Genomic DNA, 27,777 nt, shown 5'->3' with positions numbered 1-27,777 from the left:
CTTTTTTTTTTTTTAATCAAACTACTAGACAAGCCAAGAAAAATCTCAAGCATGGCTAAGAAAATGGGAAATAAACTTGAAATGGAGAAAAGCCCAGTTAATGGGACATACTACCTTAGACACAAAATACACTTTGTAACTTTTTTAAATTTTTTCGTGAGCAGTCAAGCAGTGGAAGGTGGCATTTACTAGAGAGATCTGCAAAAAGTTGTGAAAGAAGATCTCTGTTGCTAAGCCACAATTCTATAAATTTGTGGTTAGCAAGAATATCCTGTAAGACTGTTTAAATTCAAGTTTCTGTTTCTTATTCTAAAAGATCTCGTCTTAAGATATAGGTCACGAGGCTTAGGCTCTTTCCCCTAATAAAACTTTCAGTTTTTGTTTTGTATTTTCAATCCCTGGGGATTGAACACAGGGCCTCTCATGCTAGAGAAGCGCTCTTCCACTGAGCTTCAGTCCCAGTATTTCTTAAAGTTCATTTTGAGACAGGGTCTCCATAAATTGCTCACACTGGCCTTAACTTTTCATCCTTCCAAGAGGCTTGAATTACAAGTGCGTGCCGCTGGTCAAGCTTTAACTTCTTAGATACCCAAATCCCTTGCTACAATTGTGGGTATCAACTGGCTCCATCTCAGGGTACAGTGAGACAGCCCCCTGCTGGGCACCACTGCGTTGGCCTGAGGCCAGGAGGCCCACCCAACTGGGCCATCTCAGCCACTGTGAGAAACAGGAGACCCACGCGTCTCCAGCCTTCCAATCAAGTGAGACCCACCTTATTACACATACATGTGCAAACAATAAACCACTTACACGTGCAAACAATAAACCGTGCCTGTTCTGGGTGGGAAGAGGCTCTCCAAGGGCATTTGGTGGGAGGTATCTTGTTTTGGTGTCATCAAAGATCATCTTTCATTGTGGCTCAAATGTGATTTCACTTTCACTGTGACATAACCAAATAATCAGCAAATTAAAACTGGGAGGTTTCACTATAATAAATAAAAGTGCAGATCAGGCATCTCCTGATATCTTTTTCGGCCAAACAGGCACATTTACACACTACTGGTGGGAAAGTAAATTGGAGGATAATTTATTTGACTTTGGATAAGATAGAGAAAAGGAAGAAGTCATTAAAAATGGTGATAGATTTGCCTATTTGAAAATAATAATTTAAAGCCAGGCATGGTGGTACACACGTATAATCTCAGCGATGCAGGAGGCTGAGGCAGGAGGATCACAAATTTGAAATCACACCCTTGGCAATTTAGCAAGGCTGTGTCTCAAAAAAAAAAAAAAAAAAAAAAAAAACCAAGCTTGGTGACGCACACCTGTAATCTCAATGCCTTGGGAGGTTGAGGAGGCAGAAGGATCACAAGTTCAAAGCCAGCCTCAGCAATTTAGCAAGGCCCTACCTAAGCAATTTAGTAAAGCCTTATGCAACTTAGTGAGACCCTGTTTCAAAATTAAAAGAATTGGGCTGAGGTTGTAGCTCAGTGGTAGGGCACTTGCCTAGCACGTGTGAGGCACTGGGTTTGACCTGGGCACCACACATAAATAAATAAAATGAAAGTATTGTGTCCATCTGCAACTAAAAAAAAAAAAAAGTGTTGGGGGGGGGGGAATGTGGTAAAGTGCTCCTGGGTTCAATTCCTAGTCTAAAAAAATTAAAAATTTCTTGTACATCAAAATGATTTTCAGGACTGGGGATCTAGCTCAGTAGAGCACTTACCTAGCATGCCCAAGGCCCTGCGTTCAATCCTTAGCACCACACACACCCCCACACCATACACACACAAGTGGGTTTACAACCAGTCAGGTAAAGATGCCCACTCAAGGAAGAAAATGTGTAAAGGATATAAAGAGGCAACTCCTTAAAGAAAATACATAAATGTGAAACCCATGAAAAAAGCTTCAACATAATCTGGAATTAGAAAAGCCAAGTTAAAATCATGAGAAATTCTGCTTTTTGCTTAATGAAGTAGCAAAGTTTTTTTAAAAAAAAGTGTTGCCCAGTGTTGGTGAAGATATGGGAAAAAAGGGCACAATGGTAGTCTACTTTGGAAGAATTTTTCTGTAAAGCGGCACTTCTCAGAGTGGTTAGGGGCTCCAGGGCTCCCTGAGATACTTCCAGGGGTCTAAGAAGTCAAAACGAGAATGCTAAGATTTATTTGCCTTTTTCGTTCTCACTTGTTCCCTGGTGTAGAATGCAGTGTTCCAGCAACTGAGTGATTTGTGATACCACAACAGACCGATGCAGAAACAGATATGAGACTCCAGTGTATTCTATTGCCAGACATTAAAGAGAGTTTGCAAAGCCAGGTGTGGTGATGCCTACCTGTGATCCCAGAGACTCTGGAAGCAGAAGCAGGAGGATTGAGAGTTCAAAGCCAGTCTCAGCAGTTTAGTAAGGCCCTAGGCAACTCAGTGAGACTCTGTCTCAAAATACAAGTGATTGCGCTGGGGATATAGCTCAGTTTGTAGAGTGCTTGCTTGCAAGGCACAAGGCACTGGGTTCAATCCCTAGCACTGCCAAAAAAAAAAAAAAAAAAAAAAAAAAAAAAATATATATATATATATATATATATAAGTTGCTAAAATGTAAAACAATGCCCCTTTTCTCACTACATATTTTTGGTTTTGGAAAATTGTTGTTTTAATAAATATATATCACTTACACCAGGCACAATGGCAAATGTCTGTAATCAGACTTGGGAAGCAGAGGCAGGAGGATTGCTAATTCAAGGTCAGTCTCAGTAATTTAGTAATACTTTTAGCAATTTAGAGACCCTGTCTAAAAATAAAGAATAAAAAGGGTCGGGGAATGTAGCTTAGTGGTAAAGCATCCCTGGGTTCAGTACTCAGTACCAGTACCAAAAACAAAACAAAACAAACACTTATGTGAGAATCGAATGGGTTTACTATAGCTGTTTAAAAATGAGACTGGCAACTGTGGCACATACCTATAATCCCAGTAATTTGGGAGACTGAGGCAGGAGGATTGAGAGTTCAAGGCCAGCCTGCACAACATAGCAAGACCCTGTCTCAAAATAAAAAGGGCAGAGGGTATGCTCAGTGGTCAAGTGTCCCTGGGTTCAAACCCCATACTACAATTAAAAAAAAAAAAAAAAAAAATTGGAGATGTAGCACCGTGGTAGAGCCCTTGCTTAAAGTCAGGTTGTGGGTTTGATTCCCAGTACTACATACACAAAAAAAGCACTGATATATGCTACGACATGGATGAATCTTTAAAATATGCTAACTGAAAGAAATCAGAGGCAAAAGGCCACGTACCATATAATTCTATCTGCATAAAACGTCCAGAAGAAGCAAACACATAGAGACCTAAGGTAGATTAGTCCTTGCCAAGGATAGAGGACTGGGGACTGGGGCGAGGGAGGGAATGAATGATAACAGCTATGGGGGATGAAAACAATGTATGATATAATGAGTGGTGATGACTGATACCATTTGTGAATACATTAAAAACCACTAAATTGTACATTTTAAAGTGGCCAAGGGCCAGACCTGGTGGTGCCCATTTGTAATCCCAGCAACTCCTGAAGTTGAGGCCAGAGGATCACAAGTTGAAAGCCACCTTAGCAATTTAGGGAGGCCCTAAAGCAACTTAGCCAGACCCTGTCTCTGGGAATATGGCTCAGTGGGTAAGACCCCCTGGGTTAATCCCTGGAACCAACCAACCAACCAACAAACAAATAAATAAAAATTTTGAGAAGTGGTGACTTTTGGGCATGGGAATGCAGCCCAGTGGTAGAGCATGGACTTAATATACAGAGGCCCTGGTTCCATCCCCAGCACCAAAAATTAAAAAGAAATACATGATGAAAAGTAAATAACATGGGGAATTTTGTTTATTAGGTACTGGGGATTGAAGCCAGGGGTTCTTTGCCATTGAGGTACATCCTCAGGTCTATTTTTATTTTGAAATGGGTTTTCACTAAGTTGCTGAGGGTCTCACTAAATTACTGAGGTTACCTCAGCCTCAGTCACTGGGATTATAGGTGTGTGCCACAGTGCCCACTTAGTTTTTATTTTTTAATTTTATTTTTTAAAAATATTTTTTAGTTGTAGATGGACACGACACCTTTATTTATTTATTTTTACATGGTGCTGGGATGGAATCCAGTGTCTCACACATGATAGGCGAGCATGCTATCATTGAGCCACAATTCCAGCCCTAGTTTTTATTTTTTATAAAATTTTATTTATTTTGAATTTATTTATTTTTAAAAATATTTTCTTAGTTGTTGGTGGACCTTTATTTTCTTTCTTTATTTATGTGCAGTGCTGAGAATTAAACCCAGGGCCTCACGCAAGCTAAGGCAAGCGCTCTACCACTGAGTCACAACCCCAGCCCTTAAATTTATTTTATTTTATTTATTTTGTAGTACTGGGGACTAAACTCAGGGCTTCACACATGCAAGGCAAGCACTCTATCACTGGGTTACATCCCATCCCCCAATTGTGAATTTTATAGGATATGAATATGTTGATTTGATAAGAAGAAAAAATAGCATATAAGTTAGGGTGTAGAGTATGATTTCCTTTTTTAAAAAAGCAATGTACGTACATATAAAACAAAGAATAGAAAATGTTAACAACAGCAACAGGATCGTCATACGTACTACATATTCACATATAATTCATAAAACATGTCTTGCTTTCTTAGCAAAATAAAACATGCTGGGCATGTTGGTGTATGCCTGTAATCCCAGTTATTGGGGAGGTCAAGGCAGGAGCATGATACTCAAGGTCATTTAGTGACCTGTCTCAAAACAAAACAAAAAAATAAACACTGGGAATGCAGCTCAGTGGTAGAGTGCCTGCCTGGCACGTGTGAGGCCCCAGGTTCCATCCCTAGTATGAGGTGAGAGAGGGGACTTCTCCTGCCTGGGACCCTGAACTCAGTGAGTTTATTCATGTAAATGCTTGAGTTGGTGCTTTGCATATGGTAAGCATTTGATACTTGTTAGTCATTACAGGAGGTATTGCTTAGGGTGGCTCAGGTTTCAGGTGAGGAAATGTCACAACAGACCTTATTAAAGTCCCATCAGAAGTCAGTTGGAGAAGGTTCTTGTAAGAGCCCATTGAGCAAGTTCAGAAAATGCTCTTGAACAGAAGATGAACTAAAAAATGAAGACATGCCAGGAGTGGTGGCACACACCTATAATCCCAGAGGCTCAGGAGGCTGAAGCAGGAGGATCATGAAAATAAGGCCAGCTCAAAAATTTAGGGAGACCCTAAGCAACTCAGCAAGACCCTGTCTTTAAATAAAGTATTAAAAAGAAGAAGAAGAAGAAAAGAAAAGAAAAAAGGGCTAGGGATGTGGCTCGGTGGTTAAGTGCCCTGGGTTCAATCCCTGGTACCAGAAAAAAAAAAAAAAAAAAAAAAAAGACACGGGTTTCATCCACATCCACAATGAGGCAGGGTTAAGAAAGGGCACTCATTTCACTGTGATCCAGCTACTCAGAGAGTAACCAGTCCAGTATCATTCACCACCTGAGTGACTGATGGGCAATGTATTTGGTGCCACTGAAGTATCATTGCCTCAGCTCTCCATCAAGGCCTGCTCGACCTGGTGGCCAATACCCAGAGGCATAATTGGTACTGGGAAGAAAAAGAGGGGCCTGCAGTTACCCTATCCTTACTTTAGTGGACACAAAGCCTGGGGGTCAACCAGAAAGCTAGGGCATAAGAGCAGGGGAACGAAAGGGAAGAGGGCTAGGGTCTGCTTTTGGGGACCACCTTTGCATGTCTAACCTTCCCTGCCATGCCCCTTTTCTCCTTTTCTCCATCCCTTCTATATTGTCCCCTCTTCCCCACAAAGCCTAAAGTGACAGGCATGACCAGCGATGAGCAAATCTCCCTGGAGTTCCTTCCTTTCTCCTTCCTCCTCAACCAAGCACCCATGAATAGTTGCTCAAAATGCCAAGCTGAGGCTGGTTGCTGCCAATTTTTTGTTAGTTTCTGCTTTTCTCTCTTGAGTGTTTATAGAAGGCCTGGGTGTCAGAAGTCAGCCCTGTGGCAGAAAGCAGAAGCAGGAATGGGTGCCTCAAAGACAGCATTATTCCCAAGGCAGCAAGAGGCTGTGTCTTTCAGATGGAGAACTGAGCTTCAGAGATGGGGAGCAACTTGTCCCAGATCACCCAGTGAGTCCATGCCAGAACCTGGACCAGAACTCAGGTCTCCCAGTCCTCCAGGTATGATTTTCCTTGCAGAATGTTGATACTCAAAAGCAGGAGCTCTGGAGGCACATGCCTATAATCCCAGTAATTTAGGGAGACCCTATCTCAAAATAAAAAATAAAAAGGGCTGAGAATATAGCTCAGTGGTAAAGTTCCCAGTTCAAAAACAAAACAAAACAAAAACAAAGATACAGGAGCCCAAGAACCTTAGGCCCCTAAGCAGGGATGAAAGAGCCCAGTCTGGGTCAGGAAGAAGAAGAAACAATTATGTCCCCAGGCAAGGATGCCCAAACAGAATGTCTTTGGGGGGACTGCAAGTTGTTGGGTGTGGAAGGTGGAGCTAAAGAGCAACTGGTTGGTACAGCCCCAGTGCAATTGGTGGGAAACAACCTGAGGGCTGTCTAAGCCCTGCTAAAATGTTTGGACTTTCTTTTTAGGCATGCATGGAGAGTGGAGATGAGGCTTAATTTAAGCAGGGGAGTGATGTCAGTCAGATTTGAATTTTTAGAAAGGCCCCTCCTGTGGCCAGACAAAGTGACCAGAAAACCTGGTAGTGGGAGGCTTCTCTTGCCACAATTGCTTATTCACACATCTGCTGTGGCAGACCCAGGGGTGTTGGATAGTATGTAGTGCACCACTCAGGGTCACCAAGAGTGGCCAGGGGTCAGGTAGGATCAACTCAAATCCCAAGCTCTTGGCAAACACTGCTTAGTTCTCAGGTCATGGAGAACTGGAGTATGTGCTGGAGGGGTGAACTCAGGGTGGTGATTCACTGTCCAAAGTGCTGGCCTCGTGGAGCATTTAGTGGTAGTGTTCAAATGTGCCTGTGAGTGATGCTGAGTGAGGCAAGCAAGGGAGGCGATTGGGGACTAGGGAAAGATCAGCCTTCTAAACACATGATACAACTCCTGTGGCTACCACACAACAGGTGTTTGTCAACCTGTTTGGGCTTCTTTATTGTGGCAGTGGCTGTGACCTTACAGTTGGTGGCAGGAATGGAGCTGTAACAAGAAACATAGCAACTGCAGAGGGGCCTCATCGATTTCCAGTCGTTAGTTAAGAAGCAGACATGCTCAAGCTGCCCCAAAGAGAAAGGACAAAGTGCGTGTGGGGGTGAGTTCTGAAATGCATGTTGCCTTAGGAAAGGGCACAGAATAAGTGAGTTAACTTCCAATAGTCCAGCTGCCTCGGCCTAAAAGCACTGCAGACTCTCTTCTACCTACCGTTCTGTCTTGTACCTTTAATATTCTGCTTCCTTTTGGCTCCTTATTATCTGACTTCAGTGAAGTTCTTTTCAAAAACAACAAATAAAAGGATCTTTTCCCTGATGCTCTCTCCTTCAAGTTCTGGTTCTATTTCTTTCCCTCCTTTGCACGAAGTATTTGAGTGGTCCACACTCCTTGGAGGCAGGAGGCCCTCTCCTGCTGCAACCTGGCTTCCTTCCATTGCTCTTCTGAAATTCTACTCTCTGAGTGCACCCATTCCATTGAAATTGTCCTCCCCAGTATTCCTTGATCTCTGAAGTAACTGGGGGCAAAGGTAAAAAAAATTATTGAAATTTATGTATTTTTTTTAATTACTGGAAATTGAACTCAGGGGTGCTATACCACTGAGCTACATTCCCACTCCTTTTTATTTTTTGAGATAGGGCCTCACTAAGTTGCTTAAGGCCTTGATAAGTTATGAGGGTGGCCTTGAACTTGTGATCCTCCTACCTCAGTCTCCTGAGCCATGGGATTATAGACATGGGCCACCATGCCTGACTTGAAATTTAAAATTTTATTTATTGATAGATTGCAGGGGATAGAACCCAGGGTCTGACACATGCTAGGTAAGCACTCAACCTCTGAGCTATACCCCAGGCCTTTAATTTTTTAAATCTGCTAACTTTTAAATTTTTGTGTTTTATCATACAAATAGTTCTTAGAATTCTGCTTGTATATAGCTTATAAATAAGCAGAGATGATTAATGTACAAGTCATTTACAAATATGTAATAAGGGTATGTGTTAAAGACTTATTGGAGACACAAACTTTAAGAAAATGTTTTGGAATCTCCAAAATAAAGCTTGAATGCTTTATTATGACAGTGAAGACTGTCGAGAATTCAGCTTCAAATGATGGCTGCTTCTGGGGCTGGGGCTGTAGCTCAGTGGTAGAGTGCTTGCTGCGCATGTGTGGGGTACTGGATTCGGTCCTCAGCACCACATAAAATGAAATAAATAATTCTGTCCACATAAAACTAAAAATTTTTTTTAAAAAAAATAATGGCTGCTTCTCTCTCTTCTTCCTCCCTTTACCATTTATTCATGCTTAGGTATCTTCCCAATGTATACCATCATGTTTAAGTTCAAAGTATTTTACCCATGGTAAATGTTCAATCAAATCTACTAACCACCTCTTTTTTTATATATTTCTTTTAGGTGTTGATGGACCTTTATTTTATTCTTTTTTTATACGTGGTGCTGAGAATCGTACCCAGTGCTTCACATGTGCAAGGTAAGTGCTCTACCACTGAGCCACAACCTCAGCCCTGTTAAAATTAGTATCACTCCATCAATCTTGAAACTTTCCTCCTTGACGCTTCTCAAGGGCATTATCCTGGTTTCTCTCCTGCTGTTCCAACTGTTCCTTCTGTCTTCCTCATTGGCTCCTTCTTCCATGTTCGTTCTACTTTTTTAGAGTGTATGTGTGGTTTTTGAGTGCTCTACCACTACCGAGCTACATTCCCAGCTCTACAAATATTATTTGAGCCTCCACTAGCACAGTGACAGGTATAAGATACAGCAACGAAGAAGACAACTAGGTTCCTCATCCCCAGGTGATAAACCAAAACTCGTCTCCAGCCCTTTTTCCTTATTTATCTGTCTCATGTAGCTCTGGCTACCTTTTCAGTTTGCCTTCCATTTCTAGTCATTTACTGGTCAAATATTTTGCACAGTATATGCTTCTATTACCATGCCTAGATTTATTGTTCTTCATTATGTCTCTGGTCTCCAAACCCGATTTCTCTTGCTTTGATTGGCCCCCAACCCCAGAACACCCAGAGGTGTTCTGAGTTACATCCCAGCCCTTTTGAGACGAGGTCTAAATTGCCCAGACTAGCCTCAACCTTGTGAGCCTCCTGCCTCAATCTCGGATTACAGGCCTACAGCACTGCTTCCATTGGCCTCTTTGTGTTCCTGTTGATTCCACTTTCCAGCCTGTGTTAGAATCTGCTTCAGGTAGTTTTCTAACTGCTACTCCTGCCTTTTGTCTCTTCAAGGAGCAATTTATCATGTGTCTTATTGCCCAAATTATTTTTTACAAATTATTGCCAGCTTTGTCCTAATAAGGGCTACGTATGGTAAGGAGTAGAGGTTGAGCCGTTTTCCATAGGGCATTCAAACCACTTCACCTAGCAAGCTTCAGAGACTATTTGGCTTGGTGTCTCAGGGTTTGAGTTTATTATCCACTTGCCCTGATTAGTGCTCATTGTTTCCAGAAGGTAATGAACAGGCTTCCAGGCCTTCACTATTCCCCCTATCCCCTTGTGTTTTGGCCTCTCCACCAAGTTCTTCTCTAGCTCAACATTTAATACAAGTTACTTTGTTTCCTACCTTTCAATTAGTTGTCTTCTGTGCTCAGATACTCCTGCCCCCAAAAATAGGTCTTTGGTTTTTGTAACCCCTTGATCTAAATGATATATTTTTGGTACTACGGATTGGACTCAGGGGCACTTAACCACATCCCCAGACCTTTTTCTTTGTACTTTATTTAGAGACAGGGTCTCACTTGAGTTACGAAGGCCCTTATTACTTGAACTTCTGCCTCAGCCTCCTGAACCACAGGGATTACAGGTCGGTGCCACCATACCTAGCCTAAGCAATATCTTGCTTTATATAATATTTTTTATTTTCTCAAGCCTAGGAGGTATATACTTTTAACACTATCTTATAAAGGTAAAGTAATTTGCCCCAAGGCCAGCAAGTGGCAGAATGTATAAAAACAGGTCTAACACCAGAATTTGGGCTCCTTTTCGGCAACTGCCTGCCTGACCTCCACAGTGGATGTGAAGTATATGGCAATCTTACCTCTAGGGACTCTCAAAACCAGGGCTGTACCTCAGGAAGTTGTCCTGTAGAGAAGCTTCAACAAATATCTATTATGGGTAATACTTCCCTTTCACAGGAATTTCTCTTTGCTAGTAGTGATCTCATGTAGTGCCTGAGGCTTGCATTACCTACTTTGGTACCTAATTGTCTTATTTTTAGCTTTGCCATTGCCTTGTTGAGAATTTTTCTTCTTTCATCAGGTTCATCCTAGCCCCATTAGCTGATGTGGACGTGGTTCAGCTAGACCTTCACAGAACTTCCCTCATCCAGCGAAGAGAAAGTGATACTCAACTCAGACACTTTTGGGGTGTTAAAAAATGCAGCTCTCTGGTTCATTTGGGGCAGGATCCAGGAATTTGTATTAACACCCTGGTCATCCTTAGGCTGTGATCAATGGGTCAGTCTAAATTCCTGCCAGTAAGGACTGCCTCATTTAGGCAGGATTATTTCCTGGTGTAGTGATTCTCTGAACATTGCACATAGCTGAAAAATTGGGAACTGGGCCTCTTTTGTTTCTGGATACCTCACTTGACAGGTGTAACAACATCCTCAGACAGGATTGCCACAGGTGCATACTGTCTGCATAGCTGCTCCTTCCTGCCCCCCTCCCCAGCTGTCCAATCAAGACCCCTCTCCCCACCGCCACCTCGCAGCTGTTGCCCTCCTCCCACCCTTGCCCCACCCCCATCCCTTCTCCACCCCAGGCTCCTCCCACCTCGGAATATTTTATTGTTCCTGGCCAAGTTTTTCCTGTGGGGTGGGGGTAGAGGGGGCTGGTTAGATGAAGAGGATGCTCTCCATTCATCAGGTCCTACTGAATGGGCACTTTTTCCACCTGAGAAAACCTTATGTTTTCTATCAGAGAAATGGGCAGAGGCCACTCTCTGGAACTTGGCTGGAGGGATGTCACTCCTGGGGAGGGCCCCTCCATCTCTGTAAACAGCCCAAAGCAGGCCCAACCTGCTGAGCTCCTTTGTTGAGGCAGGGGGAATGGAATCTTACCGATAAGGTGAGAAGAGCTTGAAAGAATACCGAGGACGGGCCCACCCTTCTCCCTCTGCCCTCCAAACACCTAATGCTAAAGCGGGAAGAAAAAAAAGCACCAACAAAGAGTTTAAGATAGCAATTCCCAGCTTTTTCAAATATGAAGCATTTTTTAACCAATCCATTTTTAATTCTTAAATTCTTGACATTACAGAACTAAACTGAAATTTATTAACATTCCACTCTTACATTTCTTATCGACAAACAGAAATAAAATCCATGAGCCAAAAAACCCAAAACAAAACTAAAAACAGGGAAAAGCTTATAAAACTAAATATGGATTCCAGCATTAACAGCTGAACAGAGAATGTGATTTTTAAATTCTTAGCGGATGATAAAGTGTAGAAACTGAACACTTACAAATTATTTAAAACCTGGAATCACTGACCAGAAATTACACAGTTGGATCATGGGAAAACAGCAGAAGGGGGTTATGAGTGATCCTACACTGTTCTAGCTGCACCCCATGCCCTTCTCAGAGGAAAGCCTGGCATTGATTAGATATTGGGCCAGACTAATACTGGCAGCAGAGCCAGTGATAGTAACCTGCCTACCAGACGAGCCTTCCACTGGATTGGCAATTTTGATCTGGGCCCCGGACATCTGGCGGATCTCATTGATGTTGGCGCCTTGGCGCCCGATTATGCAGCCAATTAAGTTATTTGGAATGGTGAGTTCATGGGTAGTTTGAGTAGATGCATCCAAACTTGCCCAATAGCCTTTCACCTCTGGAGAGCTGGAGTCAATTCCGGCGAATCCGGTCCCGCCGTGCATCATGGCAAAGTGAGACTGTTGTCTTGCCACCTGGTTCAGCTTGGCCAGATCGAGCGGAGAAATGGTGTGTTGTCCTTGAATCGAGTAGGCATCTAGAGGTGGTCCCTCCAGGTCATGGGTGGCGTGAGGGTAGCCCGCAGCGTCGCTGCACCGATCTTGGCCGCCAGCGCAGATAACCGGAGAGCTGGCCGGCATGGGCTGGTACGGAATGGTCATGACTCTCCCTTGCGGAGACTGGGAGAGCGTCTCCAGCATGACCAGGCAGATCTGCTTGACACACTCGGTGACAGACTGCGGCACGCCAGCGATAGTGATGGCCCGCTCGGTGGAGTTGGGCAGCATATCCCCCGCCACCTGGACCTGGGCCCCGGTACTCTCGCGGATCTCTTTGATCTTACAGCCGCCTTTCCCAATCAGGGAGCCGCACTGGGTGGCCGGCACCACCAGCCGCAGGGTGACCGGGGGCCTGCTGGCCGCCGTGCTGTTGGTCATGGAGCTGTTGATATCTTCCTCCAGCTTGTCGATGATCATTGCGAAGGCCTTAAAGATGGCATTGGTGGGGCCGGTCAGAGTGATGATTCTCTCCGGACAATTCCCCTCCGAGATGTTGATCCGCGCGCCACTCTCCTCGCGGATCCTCTTAACCGACTCCCCTTTCTTCCCAATGATGCTTCCTACTTCCTTTCCGTGCATAAGAAGCCGAATGGTGAGAGTCACATTTAGTCCACTTTCAGTCACACCGGCATCCATGGCGAGCGGCGGGCGGCGTTCGGGGGAGTTGGGCTCGTTACGTGGTCAAGTCTTTGGTGGCTGGCGGGGGGGAGGGGAGGTGTAGGCCCAAAACTGCCGGCGCGAGGCGAGCGAGGGCCGCGGGAGCGAGCGGGAGCGGGCGGGAGGCCGCGGCGTCGTCGCAGGGGCGGGCGGCGGCGGCGGAGGGGGCGAGCGGGGCCGGGAGCGGCGGGCGGGCGGGTGGGCGAGGGCGCGGCGGTGGCGACTCCGGCGGCAGCCTCGGCGGTCTGGGCGGGGCGGGAAGCCCGCTTTCAACCCCGCGTACCCTCTGACCCCGGAAGTGCTTGCTGCGCAGGACCCCTTGAAAAAAATGAGGACCCGTTTTTTTTAGGTCACGAGATTGCGCCAACCCTCACGCGGTACTTTAAAAAAAACACTTTCTACACCGCAGTAGTGAAAATAATGCATACGATGGGCGGAAGGTCTGAGTCCGGCAGGGTTCTGAAGTGAACACGTGTTTTATTAACTCCAACAGTACCGGCGGGTGGCTGAAAATATTAATGTTATGTTTGGGTGACACATATCATTTTCCTGATAGACCAAAGGGGTTTGTACGCAGAGCGACACGGGCAGCCCCGACGGTCAGTGCAGGCGGCAGCCGGGACGCCGCGGGTTTAAAACGTGCGCGTGAGGTACCCAGACCGCATGCGCGAGGGTGTGGGGGAGACGGGAGGGGCAGCCGCCGTCTTCCGGGGGGGAGGGGCGGCGAGGTGCGGCCTGCGGGGCGGGTGCGCGCGCGAGCGGGCACGTGGGGCCCTTTCGTCCCCGGCGTCCCGGGCACCCCGCGCCAGCCCCCACCCCTGCCCCGGCCCCACGGAGGTGGCCGGTGAGCCGAAAGATCGAAACCCGACCCCCTGCCGCCGCCTGACGCAGTTGCACCTTTGTTTTTGCGAAGTGCTAGTAACAGCCATGAAAAGAATGGCGTCCATTTACATAATGCTTTGTTTGCATCTTGCTGGTTTCTTTTGGTTGAAACCCGCAGAAACTCAACCTCTAGCTCTTTTGTCGTTTCTGCCGTGGCAGTTTTGTATTTGAAACAATATGTGCTTTAGTGGAGGTCTTATTTATTCAAGGGGTGCCGACCAGAATTGGAGGTTCTCTGCGGCATTTCCCGCGCGGCCTCCTCTCCGGTCTCGCTTTTCGGCCTTCTTCCCTCACGGCGGCTGCGCCGCGCCCCACAGTCGGGGCGGCCCCTGGTGACGCCCGCCATCTTGGGAGGCCTTTCTTTTGCCGAGTTCTCACTAGGAAATGTCGCTCGAGATGCTGGCATATGAGTTGTGATTTCTGCCCCTTCCCTTTCCTCCATGGGCTAAGCCAAACCGAGGATGTCAGGCGTGCAAACCATACTTAATCCCTCAGTGAAAGCGGTCTAACGGGGCGCCCCCCCCCACCGGCCGCCATGTTTTCTGAACACAAAATGGCGACACGTGGCCTGGATTCGTCGCTAAGGAGAAATTGGGGGCGCCCTGAAAGCTCTAGAACGCGCCTCCTACTGTTCACGGGGACTTCCCTGCGACGCGAGTCCTAAGACTCCTCCTGTAGGCTGGTCCGAAGCGTGGCGGAAGAAGTTTAATTCCCCCTCCTTTAATTTCAAACGAGAATGTGAATAATAGTAAAATGTAGGCACGATGTCGATCATCTCTTCTTTTAGATTTTCATAATGGATGGGCATTACCAAGGGAAAATTTGAGTCCCCACCCCCACCTCCCACCCCTCACCCTGTACCAAAACTCTTAGAAACCATTGCTTTAAGGAATGAGATGGAAAAATATTGCTTTCCAAGATATTCCTAGTATAGGTGGTTCTGTTGGGGAGACCAAAATATGATTTTATGTAAGGTTCTTTTAAAATAATACATCTATGAAGAGACCAGGATACTCTAGACTTTTCCATGGTCAGTGAGGCACAGCTTATTAGAATTTGTATTCTTGTTTCTTGTCTAGAAGGGACAGATCTTATGCTAGGCATTTTATTGCATACTATATTAATTTTTTACCATAGTGAAGTAGTGATCTCTCTTTCTCTCCTTTTAACAGAGGAAGACACTTAAACCCAGAGAAATGAGGTGATCAATTCAAGGTTCTACATTGTCGGGGATGGAATCCAGACCTTCTGATTTCCTTACTGGTGAGCATGTTTTCCAGTTTTTCTATAAATCAGGGTTTTAGAATTTAATTTATTTATTTATTTATTTTTGCTACCAGGGATTGAACCCAAAGGTGCTTTAACCACTGATACATCCCTAGACCTTTTTATTTTTTATTTTAAGATAGGATTTCGCCAGGTTGCTTACAGCCTCTGAGTTGCTGGCTTTGTGATCCTCCTGCCTCAGTCTCCCCACGTGTAGATGTGCTGACATTTGAAGGAATACTTCAGGTAACCCTTTGTTGTATAGTCAGCCTGTTTGTTTCTCCTTGGGGATTTCCAGTTTCTCCTGATGTGAGTGACAACTGTAGGGACTCAAAGGCTGTTTTATGAGGCGTCTGGATAAGGAGAGAGAGGTGGAAGTGATTCAGTCCTTTTCAAAAGCCCAGGTGTCTGTTAGTCTGTCCTTGTCTGTGACACATTTGAGTCTACCTGGCTCTGGGGGAGTGAACAATTCTTTGAATGACTCACTAGCTTCCTGCAGTTACTTGTGCTTCACTCCCACTTCACTACTCCTAGTCCCTATCTCTGTAAAAATGAGTTATTTCACTTTGGCACCAAGCCTCCATTTCTGTGCAAATATTGACAAAGCATGACATAGTGTTAGATAAATCATAGTCTGTGGACTGTTCAGTGTAACACATGGCTATGGGTCCAGGCAACACATACATGCTTGACAAGGACTGCATGGCTGTCAGAGATGGAAAAGGGCTTTTTGCTTTTAACTTACAATAATGTGTATCAAACTTTCCAAAAGATTTTATATTGTTTTTATATTACTCTGCAAACCACTTTGATAGGTGCATACCAGCAACAGTAACAAAAATGGCACTAAGTGCTTAGTTATATACTAGGCCCTGTTCTCAGCCTTATTCTATGCTTTAACTCAGTGGCTATTAACATTATTAAAAGTAAGCTATTAGAAAGAAAATGAACTTTTACATCATGATTCAAACATTCTCACACACACACACACACACACACGCACACATATAACAGATTTTTTTTTTTTTTTTTTTGTACTGGGAATTTAATCCAGGGCATTTTACCATTAAGCCACATCCCCTTTTAATTTTTTAAATTTTGAGACAGGGTCTCACTAAATTGCAGAGGACCTTGCTAAATTGCTGAGGCTGGGTTTGAACTTGGAATCCTGCCTCAAATTATCCTAACTGCTGGGATTATAGGTGTGTGTCACTGTCTGCATTTATATAACAGATTTTTTGCAAAATAGTACTTATTACTACTTGCAGTGTACTCTGGAAATTTGTTCATTTTTTTATATTCAAAGATAAAGGGGGTTGTTATAACTAAAATGATTCAAAACCCATTAGGTTGTGACTGGAATACACATTTAATCCTCAGATAAGCTCATGAAATGGGTGGTGATACTATTTCCATTTTACAGAGGTACAGAGAGGTGAAGGAGTTTGTCCAAATTCACATAAAGTAGTAAAGTATGGATCTGAAAATAGGCAATCTGAGTCCAGAGACAGTATACTTAACCATAAAATAGATGTGGTCTTTGCAGAGGTACTTGTAGGGAGACAGTAGATTAAGGAATTAAAAATGCTAGTAATAGCTGGGTGTGGTGTTGTACATGCCTGTAATCCCAGTGACTTGGGAGGCTGAGGCAGAAGAATTGCAAATTCAAGACCAGCCTCAGCAATTTAAGGCCTTAAGCAATTTAGCAAGACACTGTCTCAAAAAATAAAGGACTGGGGATGTGGCTCAGTGGTTAAGCACTCCTGGATTCAATCCCTAATACCAAAAAAAAAAAAAAAAAAAGCTAGTAATGGTTCAAATCCGGATGCCTTCTCCAAAAATAACAACAAAAAATATTAGAAAATATTAAAAACTCAGGAGACAAAAGGACTAAATTGCATATAATCATGGAGTATCCTGTTCGAATGCATTCTGGTCCTCCAAATTTCCTTTTTTATCTTCCCTAAAGAATTTTTTTACCCATCAGGTAAAATTTTTTTTCCCAAGATTGCCTGTTTTAAGTTTTTTCTCCCTGAAATATTTCCTTGGTTTTGTCTTATCTGAGGATCTCTAGGACTCAACTACACCTCCTCAGTGAAGTATTCCCTTTCCTATTTTCTCAGCTCTTAACTTCTCTCCTTCCCCCCAGAATCCTGTATCTCACCTTCAGTGGCCCACGTTTTACTATAGATGAAATCCTACAGTGATGTCTTTTTGTTGATAATGTGCCCTGCAGGCCACACGGTGCCATGGGTGAAGCTGTAATCTGGCAAAGAAGGCTCTGGGTTTTGGAATCCAAGGCTCTGGGCCCTAGCCCCAGTTCTGCGACTGACTGTGAAACTTCTACAACTTGTATATCTGGGTCTCAGTTTTCCCCACTGTAAAACGAAAAGATTAAATGATTGCTAAGCCATTTTTAAATTCTATCCAGGCAGTGATGGTATTTGGTGACTTTATTATCTCTTTGTGGTTGGGTAGGGTTGCACAGATATTTTACTCATTTTGACAAATTCTCCACTCTCTTACTCAGATCTGCACTAATTTTCAAATTCCACACCACCCATTTTATGGATGAAGCCAGTGAGATACGGAACAACGGATTGAATAGTCAGCATCCCACCCCTGGAACCTCACACACGACTCTTCTCTCACTCAAATGACCACAGGTTGGTTAAGGGGTTTTAACAAGACTGGGAAGGTGAGTCAGGCTTAGACTTTGGAACCACAAGATTTATACTCTATTCAGAGGAACAGTATTTGCTTCCTCTTATGTTATGAAGGTATGTTACATAAAACTTTTCAAAGTGATTTTATATTATCACAGACAACTTTGCCAAAAGTTATTTGTGCCCAGTTTACTGAAGAGCCATCTTTGGATGAGAAGAGTGAAGTGATTTGCCCAAGATATACAGCTTGTTAAGACCTGAGCTAGATCTCTTGATTCCTAGTTGTGGATTATTCCTTTCTTTGGCTTCGGATGCCTGTGGCATAGATTTTTTTTTTTTCATACTAGGTCTTGAACCCAGGGGTGCTTAACCACTGAACAACATTTCCAGACCTTTTTATTATTTATTTTGTGTTTTTTTTTTTTTTTTTCTTTTTATGTGGTGCTGAGGATCGAACCCAGTGCCTCACACAGACTAGGCGAGCATTTTACCACTGAGCCACAACCCCAGCCCCTATTATTTATTTTGAAACAGGGTCTTGCTAAGTTGCTTAGGACCTCACTCAATTGCTGAGGCTGGCCTCAAACTTGAAATCCTCCTCCTCGGTCTCCTGAATTGCTGGAATTATAGGTATGTGTCACTGTGCCTGGTTGTGGCACAATGTTTTCACACTTGGGATAACTTTAAATTCAAAAAACCTACCAAATCAGTCTTTGTTTTTCTGTCCCAGAACATCCATTTCAATTACTAGTCTCCTGACTCTTGGTTTAAGATAATCTGTTCTCTTTTTGTTCTCTAATGTTTACATTTATAAGTTTGTGAAGGGTTGGGAGTGATTACTCAGTGACACTCCTAAATTCCCTGGGAGCAGAGACCACATTTCTTTTCTTTAATCTACCTGGTCCAGTAAGTATAGTATAGCTATTTACTATTTGCTCTACACACATGCAGCATTGTTTTTTAAAAACATGGCTTCATTTTTAAATTCCCCTTCAGAGCTGTCTTTTATTTAAAATAATAGTAAATTGGAAGGGCCTTTTCTCTATTATATCATAGGCTACTACAACCTAAAAATTTATCTTATCCACTTTGTAACAATTTGGTGTCATGTGCTAGTTCCCCTACACTGCGGTTAGGAGGTCACTCTTTGGTTGCCTGAGAAATATATAAGAAGTATATTGGTGTAGTTTGCAGAAGTAACCCAAAGATACAGCAGTATCCTTGGTCTGAGTTCTCCCCGTTAGACAAAGCAATGCCCTTGGATATCCTGTAGTACCTCTGCCTGTAAAAAGGTATGTAGAAGAGAAGACAGAGGAAAGTTAAAGGGAAAAATGAAAACTGAATGCAAATACAAAGTATAGAATGTGAGGATGGGTAAAAAGAGAAGAATGAAATACAGTATTGGTGGGAGAGAGGTGAAGAAAACAGTTTAGAGATTATTACTCCTGCTCCCTTCCTGTGTGCCAGTGCATAGCTGGTGGTTTGAGAAGCATAGACTGCTGTCTCCAAAGAAGACCAGTGGAAATGATGATTCCTCTTGAGTTGGTTTTGGGTAGCATGCATTTCCATTTTTTTTTTTTTTTTTTTTTTTTTTAACTTCTGTGTCCATTATGAGGTAGAGTAAATTTCTTTGCATTTGCTCTCAGCTGGGGATAGAATTGGATGCCAGTAACTTTAATATTAGCCTGAATTCAGTTGGTTTATCAGGGAAAATATATTAAAAAATTACTGAAACTTTTCTTGGTCAAATTTGATTATATGCATTCGTTCAACAAACCATTATTGATTGCTAAGGATAAACAAATGCATGAGATCCTGCCCTTGGCCTGAAAATGTTTATGGTCTAGATGAAGAGGCAGGTAACACAGGACAGTGCGTTAAGTGTTAGTGTATGAGTTAGCAAAGTATGCAGTGGGAGAAGAGAGGAGGGGCCTTAATTTAGCTTTGGAAGCAATTGGAGAAGGCTATCTAGATAAAAGTTGATATCCAGAGTCCCAAATATGAGGGAGAGGGCAGGAAAGGGTATTACAGGCAGAGGGAACAAAAGTTCAAAGGCAGAGAGAGCACAATCCATTCAGTTGTTGTAGCCATTTATGAAGGATGTTTGCATTGTCCAATTTTTAGTGATTATTGTTCTGCTGCTGCTTCAGTAGTGTGGATTATTCTGACTCTACTATGTTTGCCAGAGCAGAGAAAGTTGAAGGCCTTATTTTGGAGCAATACTTCTGTTTTAAAGTAAAGACATCAGAAATTGCGCGCGCACACACACGCACGCACACGCGCGCACACACACACACACACACACACACACACACACACCCGCCCCCAGATCAGAAACTGCATTTCTGTCTAGGAATTCGAAGGAGAAAATGTAAACGAAGCCCAACCTTTGATTAGCAAATGACTGATAATCCAGTGTTCAGTAAAACAAAGAAGATACAGCAGAATGCAATAGTGCAGGCCTGTACTCCCAGCCAGTTGTATGGTTGGGCAGGAAGATTGCTTGATCCTAGAAGTTCAAGGCCAGCCTGGGCAGCATAGCAATACCCTAGCTCAGAAAAAGAAAAAGAAAGATGCAGTGTACAGTGTATCTCTTTGTCATCCAACTTCAGGATCTGATTGTGTTTTGCTTTGTTTTTAAGGACTGTGTGTGTGTGTGTGTGTGTGTGTGTGTGTGTGTGTGTGTTTATACTTAAGGCCTTGCTCAGATGGTTAGGATGTTTGAGTTAGAGGGAAGGGAGAGGGGTTCAAGAATAATTGTGACTTTATGGCAGAACAAAAGCAAGCCATGGTCAGGAACTTTGTTTCAGAGAGAAAGTTACTTCATCTAGACAAAGTGTGTGTTCAACCTTATTCACTGTGTAAAGTCTTCTGTCAGATTAAGAGCACTGATTTTTGTTTTTGTATTTTTGAGACATGGACATAGGTTCATTAAACAGAAACCTTATGTGTATTCATTGAACAGTGCTGGGATTTTACCTGGATTAAACAAGAAAAAAAAAGGTATATGTGAAATGGGGTAGAAAGAATGTAGAAAGCAGCATGTAGATTCAGTGGTCCTTTCTCAGCCGTCTCCTTTCTTACCTCTCAGTAGCAGTTGCTGCACCCTTTTTGCACCCTGGCTTCACTTGACTTCCAGGGTGCCACTCTTGGCTCTCTGCCTTCCTCCTTGGCTCCTCTTTTTCAACATTTTTTTTTTCTTTCTGATTCTTTCTCATCTCTTCAGCCTCCAGTGTGATGGAGCACTCAGAGTAGTCCTTGTAACCCTGTTCTGTCTGCACTCATTTCCTAGGTGCTTTCTTTCTTTCAAGACTTTAAATACCATATAGCTGGTGTGGTGGTGCTCACATATGATCCCCGTGGCTGAGGAGGGAGGATTGTGAGTTCAAAGCAGTTCAGTGAGACTCTGTCTCTAAATAAAATATAGAAAATAGCTGGGGACATGGCTTAGTAGTTAAGCACCTCTCGGTTCAATCCCTGGTAGCAAAAAACAAAAACAGAAAAACAGTCCTGGGATGTTCCTCAGAGATAGCACACCCCTGGGTTTAATCCCCAGTATCTGAGGGAAAAACTTACATACAAAACATTTTTATATGTAATATAGAAAATATTTACATGTATAATACATAAAATACATATTTTAAAATATAATTTTGTATATTATATATAAATATATATTTTTGTATGTTATATAATTTATATTTTTTTAATCTGATAATTCTCTTTTTTTTTTTGGTGGAGTTGGGGGATGTGTCACTGAGCTAATCCCCTAGCCCAGAATGTTGTGGGGTTTTTTTTTTGGTACTGGGGATTCAACTTAGATGCACTCAACCACTGAGCCATATCCTCAGTCCTATTTTGTATATTATTTAGTTCTTTCTAGTAACTCTGCCCATGTACTTACTGACTATATGGCCTTGAACCTCTCTGAACCTGTTTCTGTACCTGTCAAATGGAGATAATGACAAGTGACACCAGTCTTTGTTTTAAAGATTAAATGATGCATATGTAAATTTTAAAAATAGGATGGAAAGAGGAAGAGGGATTGGCTTTATTTTTCTTAGTAAATACTATAGATCTCTGCCTTATTTGAAAAAAGTTATAAATATGTACTTAATTACATGTATTTTTTTATATATATCCTCCCTCCCCCAATACTGGGAATCGAACCTGGGGGTGCTCCACCACTGAACTACATTCCCAGACTCTTTATTTTGAGACAGGGTTTCACTAATTGCCTAGGCTGGCCTTGAACTTGTGATCCTCCTGCCTCAGCCTCCTAGGTTGCTTAGATTATAGGTGTACACCACTGTAGCCAGCAGCTTTTGCTTTTTTAACTGTTATGCTAGGTATGCTTGGTAGGTTGAGGGGAAGAGATTGAACAAGAAAAGCATCTAGTTGAACTTGAGCTGAGTATAAAGGGTTCTGACATTAATTTTTCTGACTTTGAGCATCTTATCATCATCGCACGTGCCTTGATCCTCTGAATTGGTTCTTCCCTCAGTCCGAAGAAATGAATGAGTGATAGGTTAGCTGTAGTCTCCTCTTACGGAATTGGGTATTCCCTGGGCCAGGAAATGGAGCTGAATAAATACGTATGTCTCACTGCTCTCCGACCAGAAGTAGGAATTTGTCTGATCTTTTGTTGTTATGCTTGTTTCTCTTCTTAATATAAGTGATAACAAAGAGGAGCAGAGTACAGATTGACAACTTTCATGCTATGTATTTTACATGAATTATCTCAATCCTTAAACATAACTTTATAAATAGTCGTTCTTTCCAGGCATGGTGGAACATGCCTATCATCTCAGCAACTCTGGAGGATCACAAGTTCAAGGCCAGCCTCAACAATTTAGGGGGGCCTTAAGCAATTTAGCGAGATGCTGTCTCAAAATAAAAAATAAAAGGACTGGGGATGTAGCTCAGTGATAGAGTTTTCCTGGATTCAATTCCCAGTACCAAATAAATACACAGTCATTTTTACTCTCTATTTTATAGAGTTAAAGAGAGGTTAGAAAACTTGCTTAAAGCCACACAGTTAATAAGTAGTAGAGTTGGGATTCAGATAAGGTGGCCAGGCTCCAGAGTTCGTGCTCCTAAGCTTTGTGTTCTGCTCTTTCTAGTCTTCTTTGACCTGTGCAAAGTAGGGGATATAAATTCAATATCCTGTATCCGAAATGCTTAGAAGTGTTTCAGACTTTGGAGTTTTTTTTTTTTTTTACTTTGAAATATTTGTATAGATTTTTACCAGTTGAGCATCTCTAATTTGAAAATCCAACATTTAAAACTTGAAACTCAAAAGGTTGCTCAATCTGTATAGGCCATGTGGTTTGAGATAGAAGACCAGTTTTGCTTTTCCCAACATGGCAAGATTTTGGCTACTGGACTAGGAATAAAGAAGCCTTTGATCTTTCTTGGTCCTGTTACCAACTCATTATGTCCAGGAGTTGACCCCCCCCCCCTTTTTTTTTAATTAAATTTTTTTTTAGTTTTACAAACTGCATTTTGATTCATTGTACACAATTGGGGTACAACTTTTCATTTCTGTGGTTGTACACAATATAGCTTCATACCATTCATGTAATCGTATATATACATAGGGTAATACTGTTTCGTTCTATCTTTCCATCCCTCACCCCTTCCTACCCCATTTTCCTCTACACCATCCAAAGTCCCTTCATTCTTCTCTTCCCCGCCACCACCTCCCCTAGTTTTATATCGTCATCCACTTATCAGAGAAAACATTCGGCCTTTGGTTTTTTTGGGCTTCGTGTATTTCACTTAACATATTTTCCAACTTCATCCATTTACCAGCAAATGCCATAATTTCATTCTTTTTTATGGCTGAATAATATTCCATTGTGTATATGTATCACAGTTTCTTTATCTATTCGTCAACTGAGGGCATTGAGGTTGGTTCCACAATCTAGCTATTGTGAATTGAGTTGCTATGAACATTGATGTGGCTGCGTCACTGTAGTATGGTAATTTTAAGTGTTTTGGGTATAGGCCTAGGAGTGGGATAGCTGGGCCAATGGTGGTTCCATTCCAAGTTTTCTGAGGAATCTCTGTACTGTTTTCTAGAGTGGCAGCACCAATTTGCAGCTCCACTAGCAATGTATGAGTGTGCCTCTTTCCCCACATCCACGCCAACACTTATTATTGCTTGTGTTCTTGGTAATAGCCATTGTAATTGGAGTTAGATGAAATCTTAGGGTGGTTTTAATTTACATTTCTCTAATCTAGGAATGATGAGTACTTTTTCATATATTTGTTGATCACCTGTACCCCTTTTTAAAAATTTTTATTTTTACAGACTGCATTTTGATTCATTGTATACAAATGGGGTACAATTCTTCATTTCTGTGGTTGTACACAATGTAGATTCACACCATTCGTGTAATCATACCACGTACATAAAGTAATACTGTTTGTCTCAGTCCACTATCTTTCCTTCCTCCACCCCCTCCCGCCCCAGGAGTTTACTTTTCTTAGCCTGTTTTGCTTTATTAAATAAAGGAATTGCTCTAGATGGTCTCTAAGGTCCCTTTCAACTCTGATGTTCCAGGATTGATTATAGCAAATATGAAGAATAACATTTTCAGTTTTTTGAATTTTGTGTAGTGGTATTTGTGAAGTCTTGGTAACTGCTTTATGCAAGGAAGATGCCAAATTTCAGTGTAAGGGATGTGTCTCCTTACTAAAGAAGGTAAGTCTGGGCTCTTTTGAGGTTGGTTGCCAAAGGAACTTAACTTATGGTCAGCAATAGCCATGAATGCTTTGGTTGAGGCTTGGATACAGATAATTAAAACAAGCAGGTTTCAGTCTTTACCTCCCTACCCCTAGTTTTGAATACTTTTCTGTATAAGACAGTGTTTCAAGTACTTATCATTTAATCTTCATAATAAGCTTGTGAGAATAGGGCCTATTCTAAATTTACAGATAATGAAATGGAAAGAAATAGAGTTAAATAATTTGTCTACTTTTACTCAAGTAGAAGGTAGAGTCAAATCTATGCTTTTAGCCACTAGGTTTTAACTGCCTGAGTGAATCTAAAAGAGAAAAAAAAAAAAAAAAAAAAGTAGAAAGAGAACTTTAGTTATTCATTAGTGGGTTTTGTTTATTTTGGTTTTGTTTTATTTAGAAATGATAGACTCTCAGAGCTGGAAAGAGCCATTAAAGTAATTTAATACAATCTTGTCTCCAGTCTGCCAACTGATTACAGGAATGCTTTCTATTGTCCCCTGACAGATGATCATCCAGATTCTCTTAGAATATCTCCATTGATGGGGGAGTGTATCACTTCTTGAAGATATTAATTGTTGAATAGCTCTCTTTGGCAGATAACTATTTATTGTTTTGGATTGAAATCTGATTGGGACTTCTCATTAATTTTAGGCCAGTCCCCTGAACCATATAGGATAAATATAATTCATCTTCCATATGCCAGTCTTGTGAACTTTTGGAGACAGTTTTCCTATTTAGAAGGCGCATTTGCAGTTTTCTTGTAGCTTTCAATTCTGATTGATATGCACAAGAGCAATCTCTGCCTCACTACTTTGTAAATTCAACTTCACAAATCTTTACTTTACTTCTTGTGATAACTTAGGCACAAAGTGGGCCTTTCCCCCATCCTTGGAGAATGAATGTGTGATGAGCTGAGTCTTTACAATTGTGTATAAGTTTGGAGAGTTTGTAGTCTCCTACTTTTATAATTTTTAGAAGTTTAGGCTGCTGTCTTGAGAAGTCACAAAATGGCTGGAAGTTTATCCGGGCACTCGATGAACTGCATTTACTACATCAGACCACTAGGTGATGAACAACTCAAATCCAGACTGCCAGGGACTGTTGTGTGTAAGGATGGTTTCTGTTTGGAATTGGAAAGGCCATCAGAAGTCATCTGGTCCAATCTTATTAAAAGTTTTTTTAGGGGGTGCAAAGAGGGGAAATGTGTTTCTTGTATACTTTGTCTTTCTTGGCTTTGTTCCAATTTTAAATAATAATCTTGCAGGACTATTTCTTCAATTTTCATACAAGAGGGATATGAACAACCTTTAAATATGTGTTTTTTTAATTCTTAAATTTTTTCTTTTTCCATATTTTTTTATTGGTGTATTATAGTTGTACATAGTGGTGAGATTTGTTATTACATATTCATACATGCACACAATATAACTATATAATTTCCCCAGTATTTTCCTTTTTTTCCCCTCTTCCTTTCCCTGGTCTTTTTCCTGTGCTCTGCTGATCTCCCTTCCATGAACAGTATTTATATGTCCATTTTTAAAACATTTAAATTAATTTTGTTTTCTGACACAAAAACATAAAGTTGTACATATTTATGGTATACTGCATGATGTTGCACTACTTGTGTAAATTGTGTAATCATATTTAAATCAGGTTAAATATATCTGTTCCCTCATACATTTCTTTTTCTTTTTTCCTTTTTTCTTTTTTTGGTACTGGGGATTAAATCCAGGGGTATTTTACCATTGAGCTAGATTCCCAGTCCTTTTTATTTTTTATATTGGGACAGGGTCTCACTAAGTGGCCGAGGGCCTCATTAAGTTGCTGAGACTGACCTTGAAATTGCAGTCCTCCTGCGTCAGCCTCCCAAGTTGCTGGGATTACAGGCACATGCCATGATGCCCAGCTCAAACATTTATTTCTTTATGGAAAAAACATTCAAAATTCTTTCTTCTTGCTGTTTGAAGTCTATAAGTACATTATTGTATCCGTAGTCATCCTTCTGTGCAAGAGCACAGCCGAAATATTACTTTTTTTTTTTTTGTACTGGGAATTAAACCCAGGGGTGCTTTACCTCTAAACTACATCCCCAGTCCTTTTTATTTTTTATTTTGAGATACTGTCTTGCTAAATTGCCAAAGCTGTCCTCAATTTTGCAATTTTCTTGCCTTACCCTCCCATTTTGCTGGGATTATAGGCGTGCACCACCACTCAGCAGCACGCTAGAACTTCTTACTCCTATCTACCTATAACTTAATAGTCATTGATCAACCTCTCCCATCCCTCACTGCTCCCACCTTTCCCCAGCCTCTGGTAACTATTATTCTACCCTTAACTTACATGAGAGCAGCTGTTTTTATTTTTATTTTTTTAAATTGTAGATGGACACAATACCTTTATTTTATTTATTTATTTTTATGTGGTGTTGAGAATCAAACCCAGGGCCTCACATGTGCTAGGTAAGCACTCAACCACTGAGTTACAACCCCAGTCTGAGATCAGCTATTTTTATATTCCACATATAAGGGAGATCATGCCGTGCTTATCTTTCTGTTCCTGGGTTATTTTACTTAACATAATGATCATCAGTTCCATACATGATGCTGCAAATGACAGGATTTTTTAAAAGATTCCATTCTTGCCAGGCACAGTGGCTCATGCCTGTAATCCCAGTGACCTGGGAGGCTGAGGCAGAAGGATCACAAGTTCAAAGCCAGCCTTAGCAACCTAGAGAGACTCTGTCTCAAAATAAAAAATAAAAAGGGCTGGAGATGTGGCTCAGTGGTTAAGAGTCCCTGGGTTCAATCCCTGGTACCAAAAAAAAAAGAAGAAAGGGGCTGAGGAGATAGCTCAGTCGGTAGAATGCTTAGGCAAGCACAAGGCTCTGGGTTTGATCCCCAGCACCGCAAAAAAAAAAAAAAAAAGATTTCACTCTTTTTTATTCCTGAATAGTGGTCCATTTTGCATATATTCTACATTTTCTTTATTCATTTATCAGTTGATGGACACTTAGGTTGTCTACATTTCTTGGGTATTGTGAATAGTACTGCAATAAATATGGCAGTGCAATGTCTTCTTTGTTCAATTTTGTGTAACCTTAATGTATGCATGAACGATGTCTTGATTGGGTTTAGGATTCTCCCTGACACCAGCCAGGTGTGCTTTACCATTGAGCAACATCCCCACCCCTTTATTTATTTTTTGAGATAGGGTCTTTCCACATTTCTTGGGCTGGCCTTAAACTGTGATCTTCCCACCTCAGCCTCTTGAGTAGCTGGGATTACAGGAGTGTGCCCCTGGGCCTAGCTGGGTTCAGGATTCTTCAAATTCTAGT

General features: G+C 42.0%; 1 protein-coding gene and 1 long non-coding RNA gene across 4 annotated transcripts in view; one reads left to right on the top strand and one right to left on the bottom strand.

Annotated features, from left to right (window-relative positions):
- Positions 1-11,443: 11,443 nt before the first annotated feature.
- On the bottom strand, positions 11,444-13,121 carry PCBP1 (poly(rC) binding protein 1). The gene has a single exon (XM_079110870.1). The coding sequence runs from the start codon at positions 12,859-12,861 to the stop codon at positions 11,791-11,793; it is 1,071 nt and encodes a 356-aa protein (XP_078966996.1). The 5' UTR covers positions 12,862-13,121; the 3' UTR covers positions 11,444-11,790.
- Positions 13,122-13,593: 472 nt separating this feature from the next.
- Positions 13,594-27,777, top strand: part of LOC306644200 — a 47,414-nt gene continuing 33,230 nt past the window's right edge. Inside the window, exons 1-3 of one of the 3 annotated variants that reach the window (XR_013759191.1) lie at positions 13,594-13,726; positions 14,937-15,027; positions 17,561-17,696. This is a non-coding gene — a long non-coding RNA (uncharacterized lncRNA). The other 2 variants (XR_013759192.1, XR_013759193.1) reach the window with 2 other exon arrangements.

Source organism: Sciurus vulgaris (genome assembly GCF_902686455.1).
Source record: "Sciurus vulgaris genome assembly, chromosome: 14".
In the NCBI taxonomy this organism is placed as follows: domain Eukaryota; kingdom Metazoa; phylum Chordata; class Mammalia; order Rodentia; family Sciuridae; genus Sciurus; species Sciurus vulgaris.
This window is presented reverse-complemented; position numbering and strand designations above follow the sequence as displayed.